Source organism: Rattus norvegicus, chromosome 4, assembly GCF_021556685.1.
Source record: "Rattus norvegicus strain SHRSP/BbbUtx chromosome 4, alternate assembly SHRSP_T2T, whole genome shotgun sequence".
NCBI lineage: Eukaryota > Metazoa > Chordata > Mammalia > Rodentia > Muridae > Rattus > Rattus norvegicus.
The window spans coordinates 177,253,570-177,271,420 of record NC_141537.1 but is presented as its reverse complement, the minus strand read 5'-3'; the positions used below and the strand labels follow the sequence as shown (position 1 = coordinate 177,271,420).

Here is a 17,851-nt window from a genome sequence, read left to right as displayed (position 1 = left end):
GATAGTTGGTCCAGTTCACTGGTCCTGTCTCAAAACTCTCCCGCTGACTGATTCAAACTGGCTTCTCTCAGCTTCTTATTGAATTGTCCTGTTTGGCCTCAAACTAACTCTTGACAATTTATTCCTTCCCATTCTCTGCCTCCTTCTGTCTTCACTGGTGTCTAGCTTTTTCTCTCTGTAACCCATCTCTGTAAAACTGCCTTCTTTCTCTGTGCTGCTTGCTCTCTTAAGTCATCTCTCCTGTGCTGTTCTTGTCAGAGTTGGGTGTGTCCTGTCTCTGACTCGTTCTGTTAAATCTTTCTCTGATTTGTCACTTTCTCTGCTTCTCAAGTAGATGTCTCTTTCCAACATGGCTGCTTCCTTCTTCAAACGAACATTACCATAAAGGTGTGTACTAAGTGTGTGTGTGTAATCCAGCCAGAGGGATTAAGGGCATATCATTCTAGCTAGATCATTCAGACCTAGAAGGTTTTCACATATGATTTCTTGCCAGAGCAGCCATGTTGCTGGGTTAAAATTCCTGTGTGTGTTGGAGGAGGGGTCCCATGTGGCACTATAGTACAAACACGGGGAGGTCAGAATGTTGGAGAATCAGTTCTCTCTTTTCATGTTCTTTTGTAGGCAGGGTTTCTCTTCTGATTTCTGCTTCTGTGCTGCTTGTGCACTCCCACATACCTGGCCCTCACGTTCCCAAGTAACTCTGTTTCTCCTCCTATTTCACTGGGGTGGGGGGATGCTTAGATCATAGATGCATAACATTGAATCAATGTTTTCACTTTTAACTTTTAAACATATATTCCTGGATTCTATGGATTAAACTCAGGTCATTAAGCTTTTGTGGTAAGTGTGTTTACCCTTTAAGCAACCAACAGATTACATTTAGATTTCTTTTTGGGTCATTTATTAAATTTCTTCTTCTGAGAAAGGCCCTTGGAGTCATGGTTCCTAGAACCCCAATGTTCTAACATACCTCTGTCAATACTCTTACTCTTATACACAGCTAAATTTAACAATGCTTTCAAGTTTGCTGGTATTTTCCTTATTTCCTGTTCCCATATTTACCCCTTATTTTAAGCCCATGAATGGACATCTTCTTTTGACAGGTGGAGAGTAGTTGCCACTTAGCTAACTGACTGGCAGAGTGTGAAATTCTTTGTGTAAAAGGACCAGGCTCCCTTGACAACCTGAGCTCATTCTGCCTTTTATAAAAAACATGAATTTGGTAACAGGTAATCTCTAATGAGGAGGAGGTACTTGAATGCAACGATAGATGCCCAATTCTAACCTAAACTGAGGAAGTTGCAGAGCAAGTTTCAAAGTTCATTTTCTTAACAGGTGTTCCTTCTAGTCTAGTGAACTCTGCACCCACCAACAATGGGGAAACAGTTCAACCTGCCTTTTCTTGTCTCATTAGAATTCAGAGGCAAGTTGAGTTCACCATGATGTGTAACTCATACATACAAATTTTATCCTAATACACTGGACTAAGTTTATCACTTTTCCCTTTCCCCATGCTTTTCTGATCCCTTGCCTACATTCCCTCTGCACCCCACTCTCCTCCTTTTCCAAATCCCTTTCTCCTTTCCTTCTCCATAGCTTCTGCTTCCTTCTTCTTCTCTTTCCTTCTCTTCTCTTCTCTTCTCTTCTCTTCTCTTCTCTTCTCTTCTCTTCTCTTCTCTTCTCTTCTCTTCTCTCCTCTCCTCTCCTCTCCTCTCCTCTCCTTTCCTTTCTTCCCCTTCCTTCCCCTACCCCTCCTATTCTCTTCTCTTTCCTTCCCTCCCCTTTGTTCTTCCTTTCCTCTGAGTTTACTCATACACACTCACTGGAATAGGCTACATATATGTCCTTATATATTTATTTTCTATTGTAAGATTTAATGTTCATATATTTGCAAAAATGGAGATTTGGTATATGCCTTGTTCTAATTCGTATGCTCAAAGACAGATAACAGCTAAGGATATTGCAAGTTCTTAAGATTTATTCAAGCAAGTCAGGGGCATTTCACTGTGACTTCTATTACCCCATCATGTGCCTGGCAGATTCAGCTGATGGGGCTAAGTGGTGTCTCTTTTCTCCTCACTACTCCAGATATGTCAGTTCCAAAGCTGCATGATCAGTTGATAAAGGACGACTTTCCTCATAAGGAGGAAGGTCATGGGTAAAGGGCAGGTTAGCAGCTGAACTCTCCTGTTAGAACCTCCAAACATGCTCTCAAGAGATGCTCTCATGTTTACAGTGCACCTGTACCCACTTTCAGCCCTCACTCAGTTCCCAATTATCTTACTTTCTGATGTTGACTCTTCCACTGAGGGAAAAACAAACAAACAAACAAACAAACAAACAAAAACGTGGCTCATTGATGTTTTAATGTATGATCATTTGAAACATCTTGTGCATATATGAGTGTGTGTGTGTGTTTGTATGCTATGCTATGAATGTTGAAGTGAGAGGACGCTTCACAGGTAATGGTTCATTCTCCACCATGTTGGTTCTACACATTGAACTCAGTTTGTCAGTCTCTGTGGCAAGCAACTTTACCCATTGAGCCATCGTGTAGGCCTTATCATATAATTTTTTTAATGTAATGAGGTTGAGGTGTATTCAAATTATTTTTCCCACACTTCTTTGTTCATTCTTGCTGAATTTCAAGGTTGCAATGTAAATGATGGATGATACAGTATTATGTTGGCATGATAAAATTAATTTTCTAGTTTGTTGTGCTTTCTTGAACTCTTTCATGGAATTACTTCAAAAACAAAATCCCAACAATTGCATATATTATGATTTTCTTATATAAATGTGTGTATTTGGTGGGAGAAGACCACATTTTATAAAAGCTGTCATATTCCTATTTTTATGAATAGTTTTTAGTTTTTATCCTTATAGCTTTATAGGGCTCCACTTTGTAATTTTCAAAACCACCTCGAATCTACTTTTTTAGGCAGCACAGGAAAGACAAATGTCTAAATGTTTAACTCCATATAACAAAGTTATTTTTAAAAATGTTATAGCCTATGTGATGGACCTTTTTTGTTTATCTGTATGACTACCTTTATCATATCTTGAGTTTTTATATAATGTGTTTGGTCTTTAAACAACATGGCAACATGCCTAGCGAACAACTTGAAGAAAGATGTATTCGGTTTGTGGCTTTAAAGGTTTGGATCCATTATGGTGGGTATGGCATGGTGGTTGCCATGGAAACAAGGAAACTATTCATCTAGGTTAGCAGACGATTTCTAACTTTTAAAGGGCTCAACCTTCTCTAGACTTGTGGAGGTCCGAGGACAGCTTTCAGAAATCTCAGAGTGACAGAGGTAGGGCTGTATCGTCATTACTTCAGGATAAAAAGCTTAGCATTAGAAGTATCACTGCCATTGGGAGGATGCTAGGGCAGGTAGAGATTCGCAGGATGTAATTTTATGTATGTATATGTGTATGTATGTGTGTATATGTGTATGTATTTTTTCAGGTGTATCAAGCCTGAAGAGAAGTCGCTTGGGATTGGATTACATGCATTTTGCACAAGAGTATTCGGTATGAAGAATTTTGCTAACATATCAAACCAATATTAAGTGCTTAGTAACCTGATTAGTTTTACATGAATAAGAAGATAGTAACTATCTTGTCAATGCAAAACACAACTCTCACTTTAAAGGGAATAAGGGTTTCTTCTAGAATCTAACCTGACAATTACTTGGGTACATGGACTCGGGTCATCAAAACATCAGGTTCCAATATGCGGGCAGTTTTATGATATTTGTAGCTAGAAAGCAAAGGAATCCATGAACAAGGTATTTCTTAAATAGTTCTATGGGCACAATCAGGTAGGTTGCTTACAGCACGGAGGGAGTTCTGTGCTGTATGCTCATATGCTGTCTGGTGGCTTTCTTAGTGTTTGGGTGGGTGGAGGCTGGAGACCTCTTAAGTCAAGATGTCTCCAAAGGCTTCCTGTGATAGTCATTTGAATAAGGTCGGGCATAGGAATGGGGCAATGTATATTTGCCAAACGAGGTAGAGAAAAGTTGTCTCTCGATCTGCAATATCCCAAGTATTCACATTGAGGAAGTTCCATGACCTTGTAGCATCTTTAACATAGGTAAACTTTCCCCACTCTACACTAAACTTCAGTTTACAAGCCTTTGTGTTTGGAACTGCTTCCTTGTAATGAGTCTGAGAACGAAGTAACTGTAGAAATGAAAAATATTTTCCCTTGTCTTTAAGGAGCTTACTTGAGCTTAGTTACACATTTTATCTTTTAGAAGATTAAAAATAACATGTGAAGGGAATGGTTATGTTTGTTAAATATACAGAAAACTAGTAGAAGACATTTTAGAAAATACATGAGGTCCATGATTATGAACTCAATGAATGATTTCTTAGCACCTTATACATAGTTTTCATTTTTGTGATCTAAAATGTTTATATTAACTTATAATTCCTAAAAGTAAGTTTAGAGTCATATATGTATATGTATATATTCCAATATATATTCCAACATATTATAATACATATTCCTATATATTACAATACCTATATTATTATACACACACACACACACACACACACACACACACACACACAGAAGTACTTCCAAATAAAATAGCACATCTTTCTCTTTTCTTTCTTCCTGTCAATGAGCTGTTTGTCTTTCTGTCTTCATTGCAGCTGGCATTCCGGCACCCATTTACTTTGGCGCTTTGATAGACAGAACCTGTTTACATTGGGGAACCCTGAAATGTGGTGAGCCCGGGGCATGCAGGATGTACAATATAAATAACTTCAGGTAAATGTAACTTTTGAGACTTACTTATGTAGTATATAAAATATCTCCATTCATATCTAACATTCTCTTGAGTGATAGGATTTCATTTTTAGAATGCACATGGATGGTATAATCCCCTACTTATATATTTTAATATATTCCCATTATTTTAAAATTAATTAATACATTTAAACCTTAGTGGGTTTCCTAACCAAACCCTCCACAATACTTTATAAAAGGAGAAGGTATTCTGCATAGAGGCTCTGGAACAGGAGGGCATTGCTGCATCTTGAGTCAATCTAACATGGTGAAACACTGGAGATAAAGAAAACAGCAAAATACAGAGACCTGGAACAAGGGCATTGTATGTGGGAGCAAATTCTCTCATTTCCTACAACTCCATATTCATGGACAGAGAGGAGGGACTCTGCCCTTCTGCAGCATTTAGGGTGACAGAATCCCACCACATCCAGGCAGCGTGGATTCTAGCATTCTAGATTGTCGAATGTTCAGAGACCTCTCATGCTTGCAGCTTGAATAGATGAGAAACCCATGGGCTATTCTTAAAAGGAACCTGCTTTCTAAATTTTACTATTGGTCTCATCTCTGGGAATCTATACATGTTCCACTGTGCTTTCAGGGTCTAGTGGCCTCATGAATGCAACTTGTCTCAGTCAAGAGATTTTGATACAAACCCACTGAGAGTGTCACTAAGGCAGAGGATGTTGCCACACAGAAGTAACTGGAGCTCTTACCCCTAAGAACCAAGAGACTAGAGAGCCGGCCCTCTGAGATTCAGGTGCATCAAGTTGTGTGTAGTTTCATGGTGCTGCTCGGAGTAAAATTACCTAATGGCGATAATGGCAGAGGACGCATGGCGATCTAATGTGAAGTAATGACAGAAGAGGAATGACGCTGGAGTACGAGGACTTCGGTCTCATTGGATGCTCCATTAGAAAGTGCTGAGTGCTAAAAGCCCAGCACGTGGTGCTCACACTCTTGGTGACAATTTAGTCATCAACTAAATCTCTCTGAAACCATACTCACTGACACACCTAGAGATGTATTTCTATAATGGCTGCAAATCCATTCAGGATGGAAATAGAAACTGTTATCAGCAAAATTAAGAAAATGCATTTAAACTTTCATGATGAAACTTTTTTTTGACATATTAACAAACAGAATAAACAATTCAGCAAAGTAGATTACATAAAGTACATGGGAAAAATAATCACCTAATATTTTTATATGGAGAATAAAGGGTTTGTAAGAATATATAAAGTTGGCTTTCACTGAACACATTAAGATCTAATACATATTAATTCTTTTCAATAGGCGCATTTACCTAGTGTTGCCTGCAGCTCTTAGAGGATCAAGCTATCTCCCTGCACTCTTCATTCTGATACTTATGAGGAAATTCCAGTTCCCTGGGGAAATCGACTCTTCAGAAACTGAACTTGCAGAGATGAAGATCACAGTGAAGAAAAGTGAGTGCACAGATGTGCATGGAAGTCCTCAGGTCGAGAATGACGGAGAACTGAAAACGAGGCTGTAATGAGTTTTCTACTGCCCTGTGCAAGATCATGAACAGAATGCATACTTCATGTCCTTTGCGTCACGAGAAGCACTAGAGCAACTCTTTGATGCTCTCAGATGCACTCTGGCATTCAGGTGCATCAAGTTGTGTGTCGTTTCATGCTGCTACTTGGGGTATTTTAGGAGTATTTTTCTAAAATATATCAGGGCTGGATACAGTGTAAGATATTCTCCAAAGGCCACTGTCTCATCCTCAGGAGGTCTCTAATGTTCAGTGTTCATATTATTCATGTGTCCTCAGAGCACATGGCTACTAACTTTCAAAATCAACTTAGGGTAAAACCTTTAAGGAGGGGACAGTTAAATATCTCAGTGGAGAGGTGTGCTTTCTACCAAGCCTGACAAGGTGGGTTTGATCTCTGGGACCAACATAGTAGGCCAGAACCAACTTTTTCCAGTTGATCTTCTCCCTTTACTCCTGTACTGTGGTGAATATGTCCTACCACAAACAAACAAATAAAAAATTTAGAAAGTATTAAAGGCTGATCGGTTTGCTACAAACTTTGGATTAATAAAATTCAAGGTAAGCATTAGAAACAAAATCAAGTTGTCGTGGTTTGAATGAGAAATGTCTCTCCTAAGCTCAGGGAATAAGACATTTGGTTTCCTGTGTCTGTGCAACACATTGGAGAAGAAAATCATAGGAAGTAAGCTGCTGACCTCAAACTGCCTGAGAAGTGAGGAGAGAGGTATTGGAAGGGCCGGAAGCCTAGTATCTCTTTCAAGGGCTTATCATCATTCACCCAAATTCCCCCTCTATGCCCCATCTCTTAATGCTTCCACCAACTTTCAATGGGGCCTTGAAGAAGACTAAGGAGTTATCATGGGATGGTTCAAACCCAAAATGACAGCAAACAGAAAGTAGCCTAACCGAAGAGCTTTTTGTAGTTATCTTCAAGGTTGTTATGATTTACCGAATTAGGGACTGTGTATTATAAAAGAAGAGATTCATGGGGATGGAGAGATGGCTCAGCAGTTATGAGCATGTGCTACTCTTGCTCAGGTTCTGAGTTTAATGACTTGCAACACATCAAGATTCTCACAACCAATTGTGACCTCGGCTCTGGGTTATCTGATACCTCTGAACTTCCAAGAACCTATGCTCATATGCATTTGTCTAGTGTCTGAGACTTGCTCCTTAAGAAGGAGGTCACCTTCCACTCTACGAACACACGTCCTTCCTTGATACTTCTTACTGGGGAAAGCAGCCAAAAAACAGGTATTGGTGTGCTTGGGGATTTCCTTGTGGTGTACCTGAGGTCTGGGAAGGTGGAGTATTATTCTGAGCTTTATACAATAGCTAGAATCAAACAATGTTTGCCTATTCAGATGTGCTATAGATAGAACACTATCGATAGATGGTCTTCAGAAACCTTAAGGATCTACAGAAAATGGTATTTGATGATGTTCTCTTAATAAAAGATCTTTTCAGACAATGAGCCAGGATTCCTTCTGGCAGTAACCCCTGTTCTGTCTCAAAGAAGATGAGCATTGAAGAACCTCCTTGTGGAGTTTGCTTCAAATGTGCCAAGCTTGCTGGGGACAAGGTCAGCAAGTCCTCCAAAATTCTTACTTCATAGGAAAGTCTGTCAGATATCCTGGGCCAGAAGGCTGAATATGGATGCTCCAACTACACAGAGAAACCTTGGGTGACTATCTAGGCGAGAGCCACCTCTGTCATTTCTATAGTTTTGGAAGATGCTTACCTATGCTTCCTGAACACTCAGATAATGTTTGTTTATTCTGCGGGGTCAAAGACTAGGGAATTAAAATCTCCCATTAAGCTAAAGTTGTTTAGGATTTAAGAAAATGTCTCAATGCCAAAGAAGTTGTTTTCAGGTTGATGATGCAGGTTACTATAGAAACTGGATTTCGGCACAGAACTCTGAACTCACTAAGACAGGATGAGTAACAGAATACTTTCTGCAAGGCTGCTAAATGCATACAGTCTGGGCATTGTGAAGATGTGCCAAAGGATGTCCTGGCATGAGATGTGCTGAGTTTGAATGATGTTTTATGATATCTTGGGATGACATACTGAAACGGAAGGACTCATGGCAAGATTGTGTCCCTGTGGGCAACCTCTAAGTAACCCCTCCTCAAAACACTGAAAATTTTTGGTCATCAGCTAAAAAACATTGGAAGAAGGAGTACAAAAAGAAGCCCATAAGCCTTAAATAGCACATGGCATGAAACCCAAGGGGACCAGTGGCCATAGGCCTGCTAGAAGCTTCTATTTTGATTACACCCAGTAGGCTTCTCTTGCTCTACCATGGAATACACAACCATAGACCACCTTCTACACTTGATCTTAGCCAAAAGGCCGAGAAGTGATCATAGACCACCTTCAAAACAACATTTGATGTTTATATTCTGAATCAAAATAAGAAGAAGTATGTTAGAAAGAATTATTCCATACCAGTGTTTTTCATAGTTGTAATGCTGGGAGCCTACTTTTCTGCAATTATGGGACAGTTATCAGAGTTTGAAATAAAGACAATCAAAGTGCTGAATAATAGTAATAAGAATGTAAAGAACTGGGCTGGAGAGATGGCTCAGCCGTTAAAGGCTAGGCTCACAACCAAATATATAAGAATGTAAAGAACTAGAGAACTGAACAAATAATAACTAAACAAGAGAATTAAAATAGGCTGTGGGATTACTGCTTTTAGGACATAAATTTCTTTTTAAAACTTATTTTTATTTTTAACGCATGAGTGCATATGTAAAGTATGCATGTTTGTGTGTATGGGGGGTGTCGCATACGTTGTGCATGCATGTGTGGAGGCCAAAGGCTTATATCGATGCCTTCTTCTCACAAAATCCACTTAGCTTTTGAGACAGGGTTTCTCACTAAACCTGGAGCTCTCTGATTATAGCTAGACTGGCTGGCCAGTGAATACTTGTGATCCTCTTGTCTCCTGGCCTTAGACTAAGGTAACAGGCATGCATCATGTTCTTATCACGTCAGTGTACTTTGTAGGTGTTGGCATCTAAACTCAGGTTCTTCCACTTGCATCCCAAATACTTTACCCAATAAACATTCTCTCCAATGCTCAGGAAGCATATATTTTGAAATAACAGTCATGCTAGGAGTTGTCCATATAAGCTATAACTTATCTGTGTCTTAGTCAGGGTTTCATTAGTGTGAAGATATACCATGACCACTGCAAGTCTTATAAAGAAAGCTGTTTAGCTGTGGTTGGCTTACAGTTAAGAGGTTTAGTGCATTGTTGTCATGGATGGAAGTGGTGCACCATGTAGGCAGACACTGTGCTGGAGGAGGAGCAGAACGTTACTACATCTGGATCAGCCGGCAGCAAAAAGAGAGAGTCTCTGAGTCTGGTTTGAACACTTGAAACCTCAAAGTCCAACCTTGGTGACACTTTCATTCTAACAAGGTCATGTCTACTCCAACAAGGCTACACCTTCTACTCTTGCCATTTCTTATGATCCTATGAGGGCCAATTCAAACTACCACGTTTTCCTAGACAGTCTATGAAATGTGATCAAATGAGGTAGATGAAAAGTATTATTATATAGTTGCTGACCTCGGGAAAATCCATAGGCTCAATCTCATTATAATTGAAAGCTTTGTTCATTACTGCTAGCACAACAGTAGTTTCTGACACAAACCTGAGACCACCTTGATAAAGATGGTGAGGTAAGTTTGTTTTCAAAAGGTGAAAATGACAAGAAGACCTTGAGTGTCTGCCCACGTAAGCCAAGAGATATTTGGCTCTGCTAAGATTAAGTGGCGAATGTCTGTACCAGCAGTTTACAGAAGACAAATGAGCCATTAGTCATAACATAATAAGTAGATGGTGATGGGAGTACATTTATGGCTCTGTGGCAGTCACTGAGTCAAGGTTACTGGGAATTTATCTTCTAGGAACTGAGGACAGAGACAAGTGGCTAGTAGGTACAAAGATATATGTCTAGCAAAAATTGTTTTGTTTTTTTTTTTTGTTTTTTTTGTTTTTTTTTTTTGTTTTTTTGTTTTTTTTGCTGTAATCACACGAGGAAGATTTATTGTGAGCGAGATGAAACGAGAGCTCAGGCCAGCATGCTGGGGTCGAGACTCATACGCCACACAGGGAGTAGAGGAGTTCGACCCCGACCTGAGTTTTCACAGAGCTTATAAAGGAAAAAACCACAAACCAGGGGGATCAAGAGGGAGGGAGGAGGGGAATTCCAAAACCATAAACTGCCCATACATTTAGGTCATATGCTAGTCATGTGTAACACTAGGCAACACACCCAGGACTTTGTGACATTGTGATTAGGGGTAGTGACATTTTCAGGGCCATTGGACCATTGTGGCCGGAGGCTATGGGTCATTGTGGCTGTTCCAGGAAACTTTTCATGCAAGAATGTTCCGGGAACCATTGTACAGCAAGGGAGGGGTGAAAAGTTCATGTTCTCACAGACCCTACTTCTTCTTTTTGGGTAGCTAGGCGGCTTATTATTAATTTTTAATCCTTCATTCCCCACTTCTTTTTTTGTTAATAGTTCTAATCCTAGAACTTCATGGAGAACTCAGCTTCATCTAGCATAACAGCTTGGTATTGTAGTCTTAACATGAGGATTCTAACCTGGACACTATCCAAGCCTATCCACCAAGGTCATGACTAGCTTTTAGAACTTCTAAGCTTATACGGACTGTGATCCCTGAGGCACAGTCCCAAGAAGTGTTAAGAGTACTAACATATGCAATGTTACATCATTTGTAATGGAAATCAAGCCTATCCCACACCTATCTTGATAGAACCCAGGACAAACATGACTGAATTTCCCTCTAGGTCCCAGCTCTCAGCCCCAACAGCTAGTACGCGGCTGGTGAGGGCTGAGAATTGACAGCTCTCAGGGTGGTCAGCAGCACCAGGTACGGTCCTTTCCAGCGAGGCTCGAGTGTCTGGACTCAGTGTAGCTGCAACCTGGAACTGATGGGATGTCTCAGGGGTCTCCGGGGCATAGGCTGCTGTCAGCTGTGAGCAGATTTCTTTCTGTATCACCTGTAGGTCTTTTAGCCTGGCACACAAATCATTATTACTATGGCACTATGACATGTTGGTTCAGTAACATCATCTAATACAGTCAGGGGGGCTGAGGCCCCATATAAGATCTCAAAGGGGGTAAGGCTGAATCTGGAAGGGGTATTTCTTGCTCTGAAGAGAGCAAGAGGGAAGGAGTGTCACCCAGTCTGTGCCAGTCTCCATGGTTAATTTAATTTGGTCAGGGTCTCTTTTAAAATTTTATTTATTTACTCTACCTGTCCTGAACTTTGAGGTCTGTAGATACAATGTAATTTCCAATTGACCTCTAAATACTTGGCCACACCCTGGCTTACCTTGGCAACGAAAGTAGGGCCTTTGTCTGACCAGATTACCTTGGGCATTCCAAATCCGGGGAAGATTTCTTCCAGTATCTTCTTGATGATTGCAGAGGCCGTCTCTCGTTTGGTGAGGAAAGCTTCTATCTATTCCAGAAAAAGTATCTACAAGCACTAGGAGATACTTGTGATTATATTTTTCTGGTTTTATCTCAGTGAAGTTCACTTCGACTTTTCACCAAACTCTCTAGGTCTCTTTGCCCTGTTTGCTTGCTAAGCATTCACTTATTGACATACCTTATACTTTCTACTGCCTCTCTGGCTAAAATCTTAAAGTCTATTACATACACTTAACTACTTGGACAAACTTTTTATCTCCTAAATGAGTCCATTTCTGTATTTGGCAAAGTGAGTCTTTTCTTTGTTCTCTGGGGAGTATAGCTTTCCCCTCAAGTGTGCCATTGTCCTTTATCTTTTAAGCAATTTGGGCCTTTTCTAAGTGAGGCCATCCCTTAGTCCAATCCTAGTTCTCAGTGGCTGTCTCTTGCAGGCCTGCAACCAGGATGGGCTCCTGCATAACCATTTTTCGAGCCACTTGATCTGCTTCGTTATTGCCCCATGTCACTGAATCTCTTCCCTCCTGATATCCTGAGCAATGAATAGTACTCACAGTTGTTGGCTTCATCAGGGCATCCAAGAGATGGCAAAGGCATCTGCGGCACTGATGTACTGGGGGGTTGAGGTTCAGCCATCCTAGATGACATTGTGTTGTCCACCATGGCAGCACCCACTTATCTCTGACCTTCATGAAGAGAACTGTTCCCGTCTGTGGACAAGGTAGCCTCGGCTTCCAGCAGGGGTCAATCAGCCAGTCGCAGAGGTCTTTCCTCCACCCATGGGCTTCTGCCAGTGCTTGACACTCGTGCTGTGGTGGCTCCAGGTCGGATTGGGCAGCAAGGTGACCAGATTGTCCCCAACCGGTGGAGAATCTAGTCCATGGCAGCTGACCAGTGGTCCCATCTTTTGGGACACTCTATTCAAAGGCAGAACATCAGCCACTCTATCACAGTTTAAGTCCTGGATTGGGTGATAATTGTTAGTGCCCGGCTGGCAGGAGTGATATGTTCCAAGTAGAACAGTGCTAAGCCATTCATCTCCCAGCATCAGGTACTGGTGCACTGAGACAGGTCTTAAGCTCCGCATACACAGTCTGTAGATATGCATACACATGGCCTCACCCAGCCATTTCAGCCCACGCAAGCCATTTTGGGGAGCAATTTTCTCATGAGCAAGGGATGGGGGCAGTCAGGGATGACTATGAACTAGTGGGTTACCCGGCCCACGCCAAGGTCCACTGTTCTTCGGGCAGTCCATAAGTATTGTTTGTTGCCAGCAGGCCCCTGTACCCAAGGTCTTTGGATACTGGCCCACTGGAGCATAGGAGCACAGAGCATTGGGTCCCTGTATCCACATAACAACTGGGCGGGCTTCCCTTCTATCTCTGTGCATAGCCAGCACCAAGAGGCTCTCCAGTGTCCCCTCTTGTTCTTTCTGGGGCAGTCCCTGACCCAATGTCCTTTTTCTTCGTATTAGGCACACTGATCTTTAGCCAGGAATTCTCTTCTGTTGCCAGGTACTGTCTTCTTAGGTTCCCTAACTACTGTGGCCAGTATATGTTCCTCTCTTGTCTTTTATCTCTCTTTAGCTCTCTAATTTCCTCTTCTTTTTGTCTCTTTTCTTCCCTAGCTTCCTGCTCTTTTTATCCTCTTTCTTCCTGTCTTTCTTTCTTTCTTTCTTTCTTTTTTTCAGTCTCTCTGCATCTTCTTCTACAGCTATTAGGTGCTGTCCACTTTTCTGCACAGACCCTGAACCACGCATCAACTTATTTTCTCTGCAACTTACAATAACTCTCTCAGTGACTTAGCTTTACCCTTCAAGTTTCTGTAACTTTCTCTTCATATCCTTTCCTTATCTTAGCCAGATTGGTGGGGCATTTTCCAGCCCCTAGGAGACCCACCCTCGGAGCCTGGGGGCAGACCTGGAGCACTCCCTACCTTCAGGGGTATTGAAGTCAACAGTCAGGAGCCTTCCATTCATGTCTGGAATATTCTTTCTGGCCTCTAGCAGGATTCTGTCTTTCCTCAGTGGTAAAGAAGATCTGTAACAGTTACTAACAAGCATCTCACGTGGGATGGTGAGAAAACAAGAGGAGAGAGGTCCACTGAAGAGGACAAATAGCATTTAGTCACACAGCTAAACCAGGAGGCCCTTTTTTTGGACAAAAAGGCCACTGTAAATATAAGCACAAGCTTTGTCTATGAAACAGAAAGGCGAGCAGAGAGGCAGCCTAGCTGTTACCGGCTGTCTCTCTGGGCTTAGATTTTCCCTTAAGGAGTACCTACCTCCCTTCAGTGTCAGCTTGGTGGCTTTGCCTCTCAAGAGAACCAGCCTCCAAATGACACTAGGCTTCTAGTAACAACTAATAACAAAAGGATGGAGAGATGGTTAGAACCTGGTTGCTAGATGCCAGGTGGCTGAAAAAAGAATCGTAACCAGTTCACCTGGGGCTATCAGGACCTCAGTAGTAGCCCTTTACCAAACTGTCTCACTGGGTTTAAAGGCCCATGGAAAAGAAAACATTAATCCTGACCTTGGCCACCGCCAAGTAATTTAGTGCTGGAGACTGACTCCTCCCTTGGAATAAAGACAGCAGATAAGGCAGGCTTCCTTAAAGAACTTCTCTAAATGAGTGCTCTCCTACTGTGAGCAAATGTCAGAAATTCCTTTCCTATTCTTGTTTTCCTTATAGCCCCACCTAGCTCTCAGCCTTTTTAGATTATTCTTCCTGTAGCATTTCTAACACAGCCTGTCCCTTTTTTATAGCCTATTAACAGTATTTCTGATCTTTTAGGCAGCTACGCACTAAGTGTCATACCGGCTGAAACTCCGCCTTTAAGATTCTTTGCTCCCAAGCAATATTTACTCACTTCTCTAGCTTATCTCAGCTGGCTGCGAGCACAAGCACAGATAAAACACTGTTTTAAAAATTAACTTTGGCTATCAACCAACACACTGCCACTAGAGCGGGGTCCACAAAATTAAGTTCCTTACTCACTAAGCATTAAGGGGACCAAGTAAAACTCTTCAACGAACAAAGCAAACAGTTTCATGATTTCAAACACAGTCGTCGGTCCAAGATTTTAAACACGGTTGTCAGTCCAAATTCAAACACGAAACAAAAGTCAAAAAGACACTGGACAATACCACAGAAAACAATCCAGACAAACAAGACCAAGACAAAGCATCCTATAACCAATTTCCACAGATGCCTGGTACCTTCAGTACCTGGCCCAAACTGCAGCTTAACCTTAGCTGCTTCTGGGATACCAAACACAGAAACAGAATACAGACAACAAACACTAACACATCTAAGCACACTTGTCCGTGCCTATACTTAAATAGGCAGCCGAACGCGACCTCCAAAGTCAAGTCACAGTCAGATCTTTTTGACTGTCCGTTGCCGGGTCCTCCCGACAAAATTCGGCTCCTGGAACGTCTCTCACGCGTCCCAGAGCCAGGACCCAACAAAGGCTGACTCGTGGAACGTCTCTCACGAGTCCCAGAGCCTGCGCGATTGGGGCGTCCCCCGGTGCGCTTTCTAAAAAGGAAAAAAAGAAAGAAAAAGACTATTCGGAGTAGGAATCCTTCATCTACTCACAGGCGCCATTTCGGGGTGGGGAACCTTCTTCCACCCGTGCACAGGGCAGGAAACCTTCTTCTGCCCAGACAGTGCACTAAGACTCTCGTGCACAGGGCAGGAATCCTTCATCTGCCCAGACAGTGCACTAAGACCTTAAACCGGTACCGAAAAACACAGACTACAGGACTTAATTCACACACACTCACACACGAGCACAAACAAAAGAGAAAAAAGAAAACAAAACCGACGTCGACTTCGTGTCGACCAGAGGCACTGAAACTGATCGGCAGGTCGCAGACCTTGCCTAACAAACCGGTCGTCAAGGAGTAAAGTCTCCTCTGGACCTATCAGATGGGGTTCACCAGGCGTCCCTGGTCCCCCCTTGTGTCCTCCTGGGACGTCTCCCAGGGCGAACGGACGGTGGGTACCTGGACACGTCTATCCCTATCCACCCCGCTCTCCTTCCTGGAGCGCGGTCTCACTGAGCGTCCGCAAAACCGAAACAGCGATCGCACCAGATTCCCAGACAGAACATAGACACAGACCCAGACACAGCGCTGAGATAAAACAGAGAATCTTACCTCCAAGTGGGTCTAGGACCCCTGGGTGGTCGCGCAGATCCCGGACGAGCCCCCAAATGAAAGACCCCCGAAGGGAGCCCCCCACTCAAGTCTCGGGAAAGACGCGCACCCAGTAGGACACAGACACCGACCTGCTGTAATCACACGAGGAAGATTTATTGTGAGCGAGATGAAACGAGAGCTCAGGCCAGCATGCTGGGGTCGAGACTCATACGCCACACAGGGAGTAGAGGAGTTCGACCGCAAAAATTGTTTTTAATCTTTATTTAAAAGACATCATATATACTAGTGGCTTTAGATTACATGAATAAAATAATTTATTCATCTTCATGTAGGCTAATGATTGATATCTTAGTTGTGCTGAGTACATATATACATATGTAATATGTATAATATATATGTATATATATATATGACAGAAATGTTTTTAATAACAATGAGAACCACCTTCAAGTTTATTTTTAGAAGACAACCAAAGGATATTTGAAAATGTGAGCCCTTAACTGTGTTAGTAGTAGTTAGTGCTTCACTAATGATTAATATCTTATTATAATGTCACTGATTAATATTAGACTAATATCTTATCAGAATGCCATTGATTAGTATTAAAACTCTGAGCTTTGGACATCTTAATAACCAATAGCATAACAAGAGGCAAGGAATCTAAAACCTTTTATATACCTTAAGTCATTTTCTCCAACCTTTACAACTTGCAATTTACAAACCTCAAATAATTTTCTCAGACCTTCAGAACTTTCATAACATTTTATATCCTCAGACTTTGGAACTTTATTTTAAGCGTTTATATCTTTAGTCCTTTATAATATGTGCAGTAAATCATTTTCCTAGCCTCTTATAACCTTCATTAACTCTAATTTTTAATCTGATTATTTACTGTGACACATAGGTGGTTGATTATTGATTGAAAATTACATTTTTAAAATAAAGGAATTGTAAAATTACATTAAAACCTGTTTCGTGAGTTTATCTCTTTTAGTGTAAAGCCTGTCTGTGTTTCAGTCTGACTTTCTTTAGCACGAGGTCTATTAGCTCTAACAAAAAACCAACAACAACAACAACAACAAGAACAACAACAACAACACAAAGGCCTAGTTCTTCCTTCTGAAAAGGGCTGACCAGGCAGCTACAGCTATCAGGACAGAAGGGTGCTCACTGTTATTAAAGTAAGAAAGGCACAGTTAGCCAGCATTATCGTCAGAGATCTGAGAAAGAAATTTAATCAGGAAGTATCATATGATTGGCCTCTGTAGCAATTAAAATGACACACACTTACCTGAGTGGTTACCTTGGATCTTCCATAGTGGTCTCAGGGACAAAGGTTGTCAGTTTTTGACACACACACACACACACACACACACACACACACACACACACACACAGGAGAGCATTCAGTCTTCTCCTGCCATACAGGGCAGCACTAGCCATAGACTATTTTGTTGATGAGGAATTTAGACTGACCTATCTTGGTGAGGCAAAGATGAGCAGTCAATTCTCCAGTGTCCTGCTTGTCCACAGTTTGGGCAGTGCCCTGGTGGAGGCTGAGGTGTGTGGCAGTGCTTTGCCTGGATGGCAGTGCTCCACAGTCCAATAGAGTCACTTGTGCCCTTTTCTGATTCTTTGAAGGAGACTTATAGCTGCCCCTAGGACCTGGCAGTTTTGTCTATCATGGGAAGCTTTAATTATTAATCATTTTAGAACCCATATTTCACAGATCGCTTAGGAGTTTGAGGACCAAATTTTAATTTATTAAGTATATTTTAAATAGGCTTTATTTGTTTTTGTTTACTTGCTTAAGGCTTAACCTTGAAAATATATACAAGAAGATAAATAAAGCCTGTCCCTGAAAATAAATTACA

The 17,851-nt window shown here is 41.5% G+C and overlaps 1 protein-coding gene and 1 long non-coding RNA gene across 26 annotated transcripts in view; one reads left to right on the top strand and one right to left on the bottom strand.

Moving 5' to 3' along the window:
• Positions 1-6,903, top strand: part of Slco1a5 (solute carrier organic anion transporter family, member 1A5) — an 88,301-nt gene extending 81,398 nt beyond the window's left edge. For all 25 annotated transcript variants that reach the window (XM_087659419.1, XM_087659401.1, XM_087659414.1 and 22 more), the window contains 3 exons: positions 3,473-3,537; positions 4,669-4,786; positions 6,101-6,903. In XM_087659419.1, the coding sequence (XP_087515545.1) occupies positions 3,473-3,537; positions 4,669-4,786; positions 6,101-6,320 (403 nt within the window). In that variant the 3' untranslated portion in view covers positions 6,321-6,903. The remainder of the gene's footprint in view (positions 1-3,472; positions 3,538-4,668; positions 4,787-6,100) is intronic.
• Positions 6,904-10,312: 3,409 nt separating this feature from the next.
• LOC148006351 (uncharacterized) lies at positions 10,313-16,291 on the bottom strand. Its single transcript, XR_015686249.1, has 2 exons — positions 15,975-16,291; positions 10,313-11,392 (listed from the first exon to the last, which is right to left on the bottom strand). It is a non-coding gene; the product is annotated as an uncharacterized LOC148006351 (long non-coding RNA).
• Positions 16,292-17,851: the final 1,560 nt, after the last annotated feature.